The sequence below is a fragment of the Nerophis ophidion genome, linkage group LG28, assembly GCF_033978795.1.
Source record: "Nerophis ophidion isolate RoL-2023_Sa linkage group LG28, RoL_Noph_v1.0, whole genome shotgun sequence".
Taxonomy (NCBI): Eukaryota; Metazoa; Chordata; class Actinopteri; order Syngnathiformes; family Syngnathidae; genus Nerophis; species Nerophis ophidion.
Window position 1 is genome coordinate 17,953,433 of NC_084638.1, and position 12,423 is coordinate 17,965,855.

The 12,423-nt window shown below is 38.5% G+C and overlaps 1 protein-coding gene across 3 annotated transcripts in view; it reads left to right on the forward strand.

Annotated features, from left to right (window-relative positions):
- The window catches only part of LOC133545477 (oocyte zinc finger protein XlCOF6.1-like), a 97,621-nt gene that overhangs the window by 6,074 nt on the left and 79,124 nt on the right, over positions 1–12,423 (forward strand). Inside the window, exons 3-4 of one of the 3 annotated variants that reach the window (XR_009804846.1) lie at positions 2,611–2,929; positions 10,257–10,357. The exons of 1 other annotated variant lie outside the window; for it this stretch is intronic. Coding sequence is in view for 1 of the 2 variants with exons in the window: in XM_061891113.1 (XP_061747097.1) it covers positions 10,257–10,984 (728 nt within the window). In the remaining variant the exon portion in view is untranslated. Of the gene's footprint in view, positions 1–2,610; positions 2,930–10,256; positions 11,369–12,423 lie in introns of those variants that run through there. One more of the 3 variants, XM_061891113.1, reaches the window with a different exon arrangement.

Consider the following 12,423-nt stretch of genomic DNA (forward strand, 5'->3'; position numbering starts at 1 on the left):
AAGGACAAGATCACGGGTACAAGCGGCCAAAATGAGTTTCCTCCGCCGGGTGGCGGGGCTCTCCCTTAGAGATAGGGTGAGAAGCTCTGTCATTCGGGAGGAGCTCAAAGTAAAGCCACTGCTCCTCCACATTGAGAGGAGCCAGATGAGGTGGATCGGGCATCTGGTCAGGATGCCACCCAAACACCTCCCGAGGGATCCCCCGGGAGAAGCTGGACGAAGTGGCTGGAGAAAGGGAAGTCTGGGCTTCCCTGCTTAGGCTGCTGCCCCCGCGACCCGACCTCGGATAAGCGAAAGAAGATGGATGGATGGGTGGATGGATATACATATAACTCCATATATATATATATATATATATATATATATATATATATATATACAGGTGCTGTTCATATTATTATAATATCATGAAAAATTGATTTATTTCAGTAATTATATTCAGAACGTGAAACTTACATATTCTATCAATTCATTACACACATAGTGATATATTTGAAATGTTTATTTATTTCAATTTTGATGATTAGTACTGACAATTACTGAAAATCCCAAATTCAGTATCTCAGAAAATTACAATATCAGTTACGACTAGTACCGAAAAATATTTTTTAGAAATGAACATGGAAAGTTTCAGTATGTACGGCAATCAATACTTAGTTGCAGCTCCTTTTGCCTGAATTGCTGCAGCAATACGGCGTGGCATGGAGTCGACCAGTCTGTTGCACTCCTCAGGTGTTATGAGAGCCCAGGTTGCTTTAATAGTGACCTTCAGCTCTTCAGCATTGTTGGGTCTGGCATCTCGCATCTTCCGCTTCACAATACCCCATAGGTTTCCTATGGGGTTAAGGTCAGGTGAGTTTGCAGGCCAATCAAGAACAGGGATACCATGGTCCTTAAACCAGGTACTGGTAGATTTGGCACTGTGTGCAGGTGCCAAGTCATGTTGGAAAATGAAATCTTCACCTCCATAAAATTGGTCCGCGGCAGGCAGCATAAAGTGTTCTAAAACTTCCTGGTAGACTGCTGCATTGACCCTAGACCTGAGGAAACACAGTGGACCAACACCAGCAGATGACATGGCACCCCAGACCATTACCGATTGTGGACATTTGACACTGGACTTCAGGCAACGCGGATTCTGTGCCTCTCCTGTCCTCCTCCCGACTCTGGGACCTTGATTTCCAAAGGAGATACAAAATTTACTTTCATCTGAAAACATAACTTTGGACCACTCAGCAGCAGTCCAGTCCTTTTTGTCTTGAGCCAAGGCGAGACGCTTTTGACGTTGTCTCTTATTCAAGAGTGGCTTTACACAAGGAATGCGACAGCTGAAGCCCATATCTTGCATACGTCGGTGCGTGGTGGTTCTTGAAGCACTGACTCCAGCTGCAGTCCACTCTTTGTGGATCTCCCCCACATTTTTCAATCGGTTTTGTTTGACAATCCTCTCCAGGGCGCAGTTGTCCCTCTTGCTTGTACACTTTTTTTCTACCACATCTTTGTCTTCCCTTTGCCTCTCTATTAATGTGCTTGGACACAGAGCTCTGGGAACATCCAACCTCTTTGGCAATGACCTTTTGTGTCTTGCCCTCCTTCTTTAAAGTATCAATGGTCATCTTTTGGACTGTTGTCAAGTCAGCAGTCTTCCCCATGATTGTGTGTCATACAGAATCAAAACGAGAGATCATTTAAAGGCTTTTACACGTGTTTTGAGTTAGTTAGCTAATGAGAGTGTGGCACCAGGTGTCTTCAATATCTGACCTTTTCACCATATTCTAATTTTCTGAGATGTTGAATTTAGGGTTCTCATTGGTTGTCAGCTATAATCATCTCCTTTTTGGCAAAAAACACTTGAAATGTATCAGTCTGTTTGGAATGAATGTATACATTCTACAAGTTTGACTTTCTAAATGGAATTAATGAAATAAATCAACTTTTTCATGATATTCTAATAATATGACCAGCTCCTGTATGTATGTATATATATATATATATATATATATATATATATATATATATATATATAATGTGGAGTTCCACAAGGCTTAGTATTGGGACCTAAGTTATTTATACTTTATTTAAAATAGTCCCAAATAGACTTACTCATCGACAAAGTGCCTTTTAATCTGGTAAGCCCTATGGTCTAAAAATTGCGCTATTATTAAATGTACGTTATGTTCCTGATTTTTATTACATGTTGCTTGCCACCGTAAACGTGTGGACTGAATGAATGATGCTTTCTCAGTTCTAACTCTGAAGCACTTTGAGTGTCTAGAAAATCACTGTATAATTACTATATAAATATATATATATATATATATATGTATATATATATATATATATATATATATATCAATCAATGTTTACTTATATAGCCCTAAATCACTGGTGTCTCAAAGGGCTGCATAAACCACAACACAAACCACTACAACATCCCCGGTAGGCCCACATAAGGGCAAGGAAAACTCACACCCAGTGGGACGTCGGTGACAATGATGACCCAGTGGGACGTCGGTGACAATGATGACTATGAGAACCTTGGAGAGGATGAAAGCAGGTCGGGTCTAACATGATACTGTGAAACTTCAATCCATATTGGATCCAACACAGACGCGAAAGTCCAGTCCAAAGCGGATCCAACACAGCAGCGAGAGTCCCGTCCACAGCGGAGTCAGCAGGAAACCATCCCAAGCGGAGGCGGATCAGCAGCGCAGAGATGTCCCAAGCCGATACACAGGCAAGCGGTCCATCCTGGGTCCTGACTCTGGACGAGCGGTCCATCCTGGGTCCCGACTCTGGACAGCCAGTACGTCATCCATGGCCATCGGAGCGGACCCCCTCCACAAAGGAGAGTGGGACATGGGAGAAGAAGAAAAGAAACGGCAGATCAACTGGTCTAAAAAGGGAGTCTATACAAATTAGTTTTAAGGTGAGACTTAAATGCTTCTACTGAGGTAGCATCTCGAACTGTTACCGGGAGGGCATTCCAGAGTACTGGAGCCCGAAATGAAACTTTTTTTGGGCTTTGGGAATCACTAATAAGCTGGAGTCCTTTGAACGCAGATTTCTTGCCGGGACATATGGTACAATACAATCCGAATTAATGTTAGTTAGGACTAAGGTTAAAGTTTTCGTTGTATATTAGTGCGACCCCCCCACCTCTTTTAAGGGGACGGGCAATATCCGCATATGTAAAGTTACGAGGAGATGCCTCATTTAGCGCAAAAAAGTTGTCTTGTTTAAGTCAGGTTTCGCTGAGACCGATGAAGTTAAGATTGTTGTCTCTGATGACCTCATTAACTAACATGGTTTTGGGAGACAATGATCTTATGTTTAAAAAACCAATATTATAGGTAGTAGGCTGTTTTAGGGAATTTTTAATCAAATTACCCGTAATAGCAATATTAACAATGTTGTGTTTATTATGCCCAATGCACTTAATATAATTAAGACCATATCTAGGAATTGATACGACGGGAATTTTCCGATTATTTGTTTGGTGCTTTGATAAACTGAACGCATCATAGTTAGCCAAGTCAGTAGAACGCATGTTCCGATTGTTTGTTTGGTGGTTTGATAAACTGCACGCATCATAGTTTGCCACCTCAGTAGAACGCATGTCGAACTCTGAAACAATCAAAGCAGAAAAAACTTGTTGTAATTTAACTGACTCCTTACCTAGACCAGAAGTCTCGTACTTTCCATTTAAATCCGGCTTCAGGATGGAGGGAAGTGGTGTTCTGTGGGGATTAGCATTTAGCTTTGTTTTTAGCCCCGCTCGGCATCCGCGTTTCCGATCACACCGCTTGCGTCTGCTCCGTAGACGGCCTCCGATGGTACTATACTCCGCTCTTTCATAAGCCGCTGGATGTAGCCGGCGAAGTGTTCCCGTGCTAGCTAGCAGGTCTAGCAAACACGCGTCTATTAGTCCAAAACGGCCCGATCTGTCCACATCCAGAAGTGTCTGGCGGTCGCAAGTGATCACAGAGTGACCACGATGTGAGCCAGCCATGAAGTTGGTAGAATTGTCCGGTATTTCTGTCGAATGTTCCATATTTAGCAAGAGTTCCGCGATGTCGCAGCCCGTCCGGGCGCCGCCATTTTGGAATATACATACATACATACATACATATATATGCACATTTAAACACTAGATGTGTGTGTACATATATATATATATATATATATATATATATATATATATATATATATATATATATTTATATATATACATACATACAGACATCTATATATATACATTAATGTATATATATATACATACATGTGTATATATATACATGTCTGTATGTATATATATATATATATATATATTCATGAGTTGGGAAATTGTGTTTGTAAATATAAACGCAATACAATGATTTGCAAATCATTTTCAACCCATATTCATTTGAATGCACTACAAAGACAAGATATTTGATGTTCAAACTCATAAACATTTTTTTTTTGCAAATAATCATTAACTTTTGAATTTCATGCCAGCAACACGTGACAAAGAAGTAGGAAAGGTGACAATAAATACTAATAAAGTTGAGGGATGCTCATCAAACACTTATCTGGAACATCCCAGAGGTGTGCAGGCTAATTGGGAACAAGTGGGTGCCATGATTGGGTATAAAAACAGCTTCCCAAAAAATGCTCAGTCTTTCACAAGAAAGGATGGGCGAGGTACAACCCTTTGTCCACAACTGCGTGAGCAAGTAGTTAAACAGTTTAAGAACTGAGTGTCTCAAAGTGCAATTGCTAGAAATTTAGGGATTTCAACATCTACGGTCCATAATATCATCAAAAGGTTCAGAGAATCTGGAGAAATCACTCCACGTAAGCGGCATGGCCGGAAACCAACATTGAACGACCGTGACCTTCGATCCCTCGGACTGCACTGTATCAAAAACCGACATCAATCTCTAGAGGATATCACCACATGGGCTCAGGAACATTTCAGAAAACCACTGTCACTAAATACAGTTTGTCGCTACATCTGTAAGTGCAAGTTAAAGCTTTACTGTGCAAAACGAAAGCCATTCATCAACAACACCCAGAAACGCTGCCCGCTTCTCTGGGCCCGAGATCATCTAAGATGGACTGATACAAAGTGGAAAAGTGTTCTGTGGTCTGATGAGTCCACATTTCAAATTGTTTTTGGAAATATTTGACATTGTGTCATCCGGACCAAAGGGGAAGCGAACCATCCAGACTGTTATCGACGCAAAGTTCAAAAACCAGCATCTGTGATGGTATGGGGGTGCATTAGTGCCCAAGGCATGGGTAACTTACACGTCTGTGAAGGCACCATTAATGCTGAAAGGTACATACAGGTTTTGGAACAACATACGCTGCCATCTAAGTGCCGTCTTTTTCATGGACGCCCCTGCTTAGTTTAGCAAGACAATGCCAAACCACATTCAGCACGTGTTACAACAGCATGGCTTCATAAAAAAAGAGTGCGGGTACTTTCCTGGCCCGCCTGCAGTCCAGACCTGGTTCCCTTCGAAAATGTGTGCCGCATTTTATATATATATATATATATATGTGTGAATGTTGTTTGTCTATCTGTGTTGGCCCTGCGATGAGGTGGCGACTTCTCCAGGGTGTACCCTGCCTTCCGCCCGATTGTAACTGAGATAGGCGCCAGCGACCCCGAAAGGGAATAAGCGGTAGAAAATGGATGGATGGATGGTATGGGGTGTAACGGTACACAAAAATTTCGGTTCGGTAAGTACCTCGGTTTAGAGGTCACGGTTCGGTTCCTTTTCGGTACAGTAAGAAAACAACAAAATATAAATGTTTTGGTTATTTACTAAATTTGTAAACAATGGCTTTATCCTTTTAATATTGGGAACATTATAATAATTCTACCCACGTTAATCCACATTAAACTGCCTCAAGTTGTTGATTTGATTAAATAAAATGACAAAACCTTTCTTCTACTTATATTAAGTGCAACATTAAACAGTTTCAAGTCAACTCATCATGCTTAATTTATTACAGCATTTGGGAAGTCTGTAGTTTACTTTTATTATACACACACACACGTGCACACTCCCCCCCACACACACACACACGTAAGCACACAGCAAAATGAGCTAACATAACGCTAAAAGCTAATTAGCCTTCACCTCAACTATGAGCGAGCTGAGCTGCAGTTTAAGTTTCTAGAAGGTCAACGGGCTCATAGTGATGTTTGTAATAGTTGTGACTGGGAAGTGTTTTTTATAATTTGGGGACTGTACGATGTCAGCTGCTCACCTGCTAAACACATATCTGCTCATCTCGACGCCGGAGCACTAACTCCATGCTTTCTGAATACGCACTGCTGATTGGCTGTTACATCGCTCTGAACACGCACTGCTGATTGGCTTAGTATGTAACCAAGCAGATGGTTATGTGGGCGGGACAATGCTGGGTGCTCACTGCTCAGACAGAGGCCGCTGCAGAGCAGCTTGTTAAGACTTTAGATTACAAACTCGTTCGATACACCCTCGTACCGAAACGGTTCAATACAAATACACGTACCGTTACACACCTAATATATATATATATATATATATATATATATATATGTATATATATATATATATATATATATATGTATATATATATATATATATATATATATTTATATATATATATATATATATATATATATATATATATATATATATATATATATATATATATATATATATATATATATATATATATATATATATATATATATATAATGTGGAGCTCCACAAGGCCCTGTATTGGGACCTAAGTTATTTATACTTTATTTAAATTATATTTTTTCAGTATCTAATACATTGACATTAATTATGTTTGCAGATGATACACCTGTATATTGTTCAGGAGAAGACTTAAAGGAAGGTTTGAGGTCAGTGGTGTCGCCAGACAGATTTCACTGGGGCACATGCCCCAGTGTTGATCTGCAGTGCCCCAGTAAAAATTTCACCAATAAAAAAAAACGCTTCAGAGTTTTAAGTCTACATGACATAGACAACAGCACACATACTACTTAGTATGGTAATTGATTGCTACTGTATTCACTCCACGTAACAATGAGCACATGGCTAATTAATATGGTAATTTATTCACGTGTGGATCGAGACTTCCGTTGGGAGAGAAAGAGAGAGAGGGGGGGGGGTGCGAATCACTGCTGAGGTGGGTAACGTTAGCCAACTACAATTTCTTAATTACATTATTTTGATTTTGATTTAACTCAAACTGTAACTCCTAGATGGATATCAGAAAGTTATTCGCCCGCAGCAGGGAAGAAGCAGCGAGGAATGAGAGATGTAAGTGAAGTCCTAGCTAGCTAGGCAACATCATTGTCTTAAGTTAATGCTAAGTTAGCTAACGTTATTCCTTGTATCAAGACAAACATATTCATTTGCTGTACAAGCTGTCGGGGGAATTTCCAATGAACATGAAACATAATGTTGGTTATTGTCTGCTGGTTCTGCATCAATGATGATTTGGAGTAAGCATGTGTGAGTTGAGTGATTCTCAAATGGTTTATCTTCAGGAAGAAAAACATTTTTTCCATATCATCAAGTCGTGAGCCAAATTTTTAAATCATTCAAGTTCATTTCACAGAAAAATAGCACCGTACACTTGTCTTGTTAATCGGTTTGTCTTTGACTAAAATAATCTTGTTTTGTCACCAGAAAAATGGCTACAGCTAAAGCATCTGGTTTTGTTTCCAGAAAAAATAGTAACATTTCTGTATTTGTTTACAGAAAGATGGCTGAAAATATCGGGTTTTGTTGCCCCATTTAGATTTTTAAAAGATATATTTCCATGTCTGTCCTGAGTCCTCCTCCTGCTTGTTAGTCGGTTTGCCTTTTGCTAAAATACTCACTAATAGTCACTAGAAAAATGGCTAAAAATATCTGGTTTTGTTGCCAGAATTAGATTTTTTTCTCCCTAAACTTTTTTTTTTTCATGCACACATCTGACTGCGACTCACTGAAAATGACACACAATCCACTTTTATGTCACGACGCAGCAGTTGGGAACCACTGGTCAACTGTATAACAGTTACTGTAATATTTCCATGTCTGTCCAGAGTGATTGACCACTTTGCAAAAATGAAAAGGAGATGTTACAGTTTACTTCTCAGAAAATGATTCCCTGAACAGACACACAACGGTTGTTCATTTATTCTACTACTGTTATTGTTTTGTGTACATTTTATAGTTTTGTGTATCTGAAATAGGATTAGCCACATTGCCATAAATGGAAATTAAATCATATAAAAGAACCCAGAGATGTAGGGGTGCTTTATTTTTTGTTTTACTTTTGTAGATGTTAAATTTGCAGATGATTACTGCAATATATTTTTCAAAAAGATTCATTGCTCTTCCTTTTTGCTTTTACCAGTAGCAGTTTAGAAGTCTGGAGTAAAAAAGTGCACAAGTAGGTCAAATGCATTAGTTCATTTCAGGTGGTTGATCAAAGATCCATACAACATAACCTGATATGATTTCATAGTTTAAAGCACTTGTTATGTATTTTTTATGATAAATAATTGCTAAAAATGTTTTTGCTTGCGCGCTTTGCACGGTTACATGAATTATTTGAGCCCCAGGTGTGCCCCAGTACAGTATTAGGTCTAGTGACGCCCCTGGTTGAGGTTAATAGAGGTTGAGTTGATTCAGCTAAAAAAATGTTTTGATATTTATAAGTTATCATTAAATGATAAGACAACTAAATTTGTGGTGTTTAGGGGTGCAAGGACAAATTGTCAAGCAAAATTAAAATTAAATCAAATGGAAATTGATAGAGTATATGAAACTAAATATTTGGGAAGAATAATTGATAATAAATTATGTGGAATACATACCGTATTTTTCAGGTTAAAAATCAAATTATTTTTCATAGTTTGGCCAGGGGTGCGACTTATACTCTGGAGTGCCTTATGTGTGAAATTATTAACACATTACTGTAAAATATCAAAAAATATTATTTATCTCATTCACATAAGTGACTAGACGTACCGATAGAAGAGGAAGTGGCACATTGTCTACTTTGGAGTTGGCAGAGTTGTTTAGCAGCGACAACGAGGAAGAAGATTTCATCGGATTTATCGATTAGGAGTGACGGAATGTTTGGTAAACCTACAGCATGTTCTATATGTTATAGTTATTTCAATGACACTAACCATAATATGTTACGTTAACATACCAGGTACGTTCTCAGTTGGTTATTTATGCGTCATATAACGTACACTTATTAAGCCTGTTGTTCACTATTCTTTATTTATTTTAAATTGCCTATCAAATGTCTATTCTTGGTGTTGGATTTTATCAAATACTTTTTCCCCAAAAATGCGACTTATACTTTAGCGCGACTTATATATTTTTTTTTCCTTCTTTGTTATTCATTTTCGGCCAGTGCGATTTATACTCCGGAGCGATTTATAATCCGAAAAATACGGGAAAGGGTAAAATATCCAAATCAATTGCTACTCTTTATAAAGTAAAATACATGCTAAATAAGACATGTCTGCATATGTTTTATTATTCTTTTATTTTTCCATATTTAACATATTGTGTTGAAGTTTGGTGAAATGTTTATAAAACAAATATAGACCCAATACTTCAACTTCAAAAAAGGGTCATCAGAATAATACACAGAGCATGCTACTATGGACATACCAATCCATTATTTATGAGTTCTAATGTGTCAAAATTTTCAGATGTGTTTTTAAAAACTTTGGAAATTATATTTCGAGTAAAGCAACAGTCTTCCAGCTTGTATTCTTAGGTTATTTCAATTAAGAAGAGAAAACTATCATTTACGGGGGATATTGATTTTTGAAATAGGTAACGTAAGAAGGAATATAAAATGCAAATGTATTTCAGTTTTAGGAGTTAAGTGGTGGAACACGCTCAGTGATGAGTTGAAGACATGTAGTTCTCTCATTGGGTCCATTTCTACACTCTCACTTACATTAACAATGATATTATACATGTGGGCCAATAGATAGAAATGCTGTTAAATGTAGCTTTGATGTGGCAAGCTACTTTTGCAGTGTAGCGTGTAGAGTAGCTTGCTACAATTCCCTGAGGATAGCTTAGCTACATTTAATTGAGAGTAACTTGTAGCTTAGCTTACTACATTTTCCAGGTCGCTTGCCCATCACTGTCTATTTGGCCTACCTCACATGTGAATAGTTTGAATACTGCAAACTTCAATACAGTAACACCTCATTTGTGTTTTCTGTTCTGAAGACGTCCAGCAGGTGTCAGCAGAGAGTCATGAAGAGATTCCCTCCAAGCAGCAGGAGTGGAGCTCCAGTGTAGGACAGAAGGAGCTACAGGCCTCCTCCTACATTAAAGAGGAGCAGCTTCATGATGAAGATGAAGCTCAGTCCTTACAGCTTCATCACAGTCAAAGTGAAGAGAACAGAGGGGCGGAGCTTGTAAGTCAACACATCACAGAAGATATAAAGTCAGAACCAGACAGCATCTTTGCTCCACTGTCAGACATGGACCACATGATGTCAGACTCTTCTGATCACAGTGACCACATCCAAAAACCTTTGGAGAGTAAAAATGACTCTAAAGGTGATACGAGACATCACACTAATAACAAACACGTTGACTGCTCTGAATGCGGGAAATCATTTAGACAGAATAGTCATTTTACAAGACACATGAGAACACACACTGGAGAGAAACTTTTTACTTGCTCTATTTGTAAGAAGACTTTCTCCACAAAGCAACACATGACCACACACATGAGAACACACACTGGAGAGAAACTTTTTCCTTGCTCTGTTTGTAAGAAGACTTTCTCCAGAAAGCTTGTCATGACCAGACACATGAGAACACACACTGGAGAGAAACCTTTTACTTGCTCTGTTTGTAAGAAGAGTTTCTCCAGAAAGCAAAACTTGACCAAACACATGAGAACACACACTGGAAAGAAACCGTTTAGTTGCACTACGTGTGATTAGATTTTCCGGTTTAATTATCCGGTCAGTAAACACAAGTGTGTAACAGTCATGGAAGCTGCAGCGATTTAAAAACACTTAAACAGTGATTGTGCTAAATGTACTTTAAAACACAGCATGTTTATTATGAAAGTATATTTAATGTTGCATGTAGTGCTTCTCATCTTCTACTGTTATATGTTGTCCTGTAGTTACTTTTTAAGTTGTGTTCATGTATTGAATATTATATATGCAGCTACTATTTTTTTCTTCTTATCTTTGAAGACAGGACATCTTATTATTTTCATTTTTTTTTGTGTGTCTCATAAAATCAAAAAAGTTTTCCAATGCATTTTATTGATGTTATTATCCAATTATAAGTATGAATGAATACAATTGTTAACAAACTGTGGACTCTGGTAGATTAGCAGCATTGTTTCATCATGGATGTTAACTACTGCAAAACATCAACAATGAAGAAAAAGTCTGAAGTTAGCAACACATCACTGAACTTTAGAGCCATCGCGAGTGGAGTTGGTTATTTGTTTTATTCATCAATACACACAATTGGGATGTAGAAACAGTACTTTAGAGTTGCAATTCATACAAAGATGACATATGTGTTTTACACTCGAGCATCTATTCAAGCAGCAAGCAGCAGCACATTTACTGCTGAGAGACAGACTCAGCTGCACACATTTCATTTAGAAAAGAGTAAGGATGGAAACTTCTCTTGTTGCCTTATTTGTGTTTAATCTTAGTAAATGTTGGGGAAGAATTTCATTGAACAAAACAGTTTTTTAGTATTTTATTTTGAAAGTAAACCGGATAATTTATCATTATGTTTGAGCGTGACTTCCTGTTCCACAAAAGCAGATCTGAGCTACATCGACCTGCCGCATTGTGCCATCTGGCAAATATAGAAGCTCAGCTTATATTTAGCGCAGGGTTGTGGTACGGCACCGACAAAGGGTTCGGCAGCAGTGGAAATCGACACATTGATTTGAATTGAAATTGAAAAATTCCTCGCCACATCCAGTGCATATCTGGGGTATCAGTATGCGCATTTGTATTGTTTACACACACTGTTTAGCTGTGACAATCCCATTCAAGAGCAGACTAACATTACAGGGAGACAGAACAGGATCGTTGACGGGTCTGCCAACTTCCGTCGCCCCTTACAAAAAAAGTGAGAAATGGGTAAACGTTGGGGAGGGGGTTGAGTAAAATGAAAAAAAAAAATTTAGTCTAAGCCTGGGCCTCTGGAGAGGGGGTTCAGAGGAGGTCCAGACTGAGGCCGAGGGAAGAAAGAGAAAAACCTCATAGCCATAGCACACATAAACGTGTGTAAGAGGGAAACATCAAAGAACACAAAGGACAGTAAATGAGCAGAGCTGATGCAACCAGCTGCCACTCCAGCAGTGTTATTTCTGCTACAAAAGCAAAAGTAAAACAACAAAAAA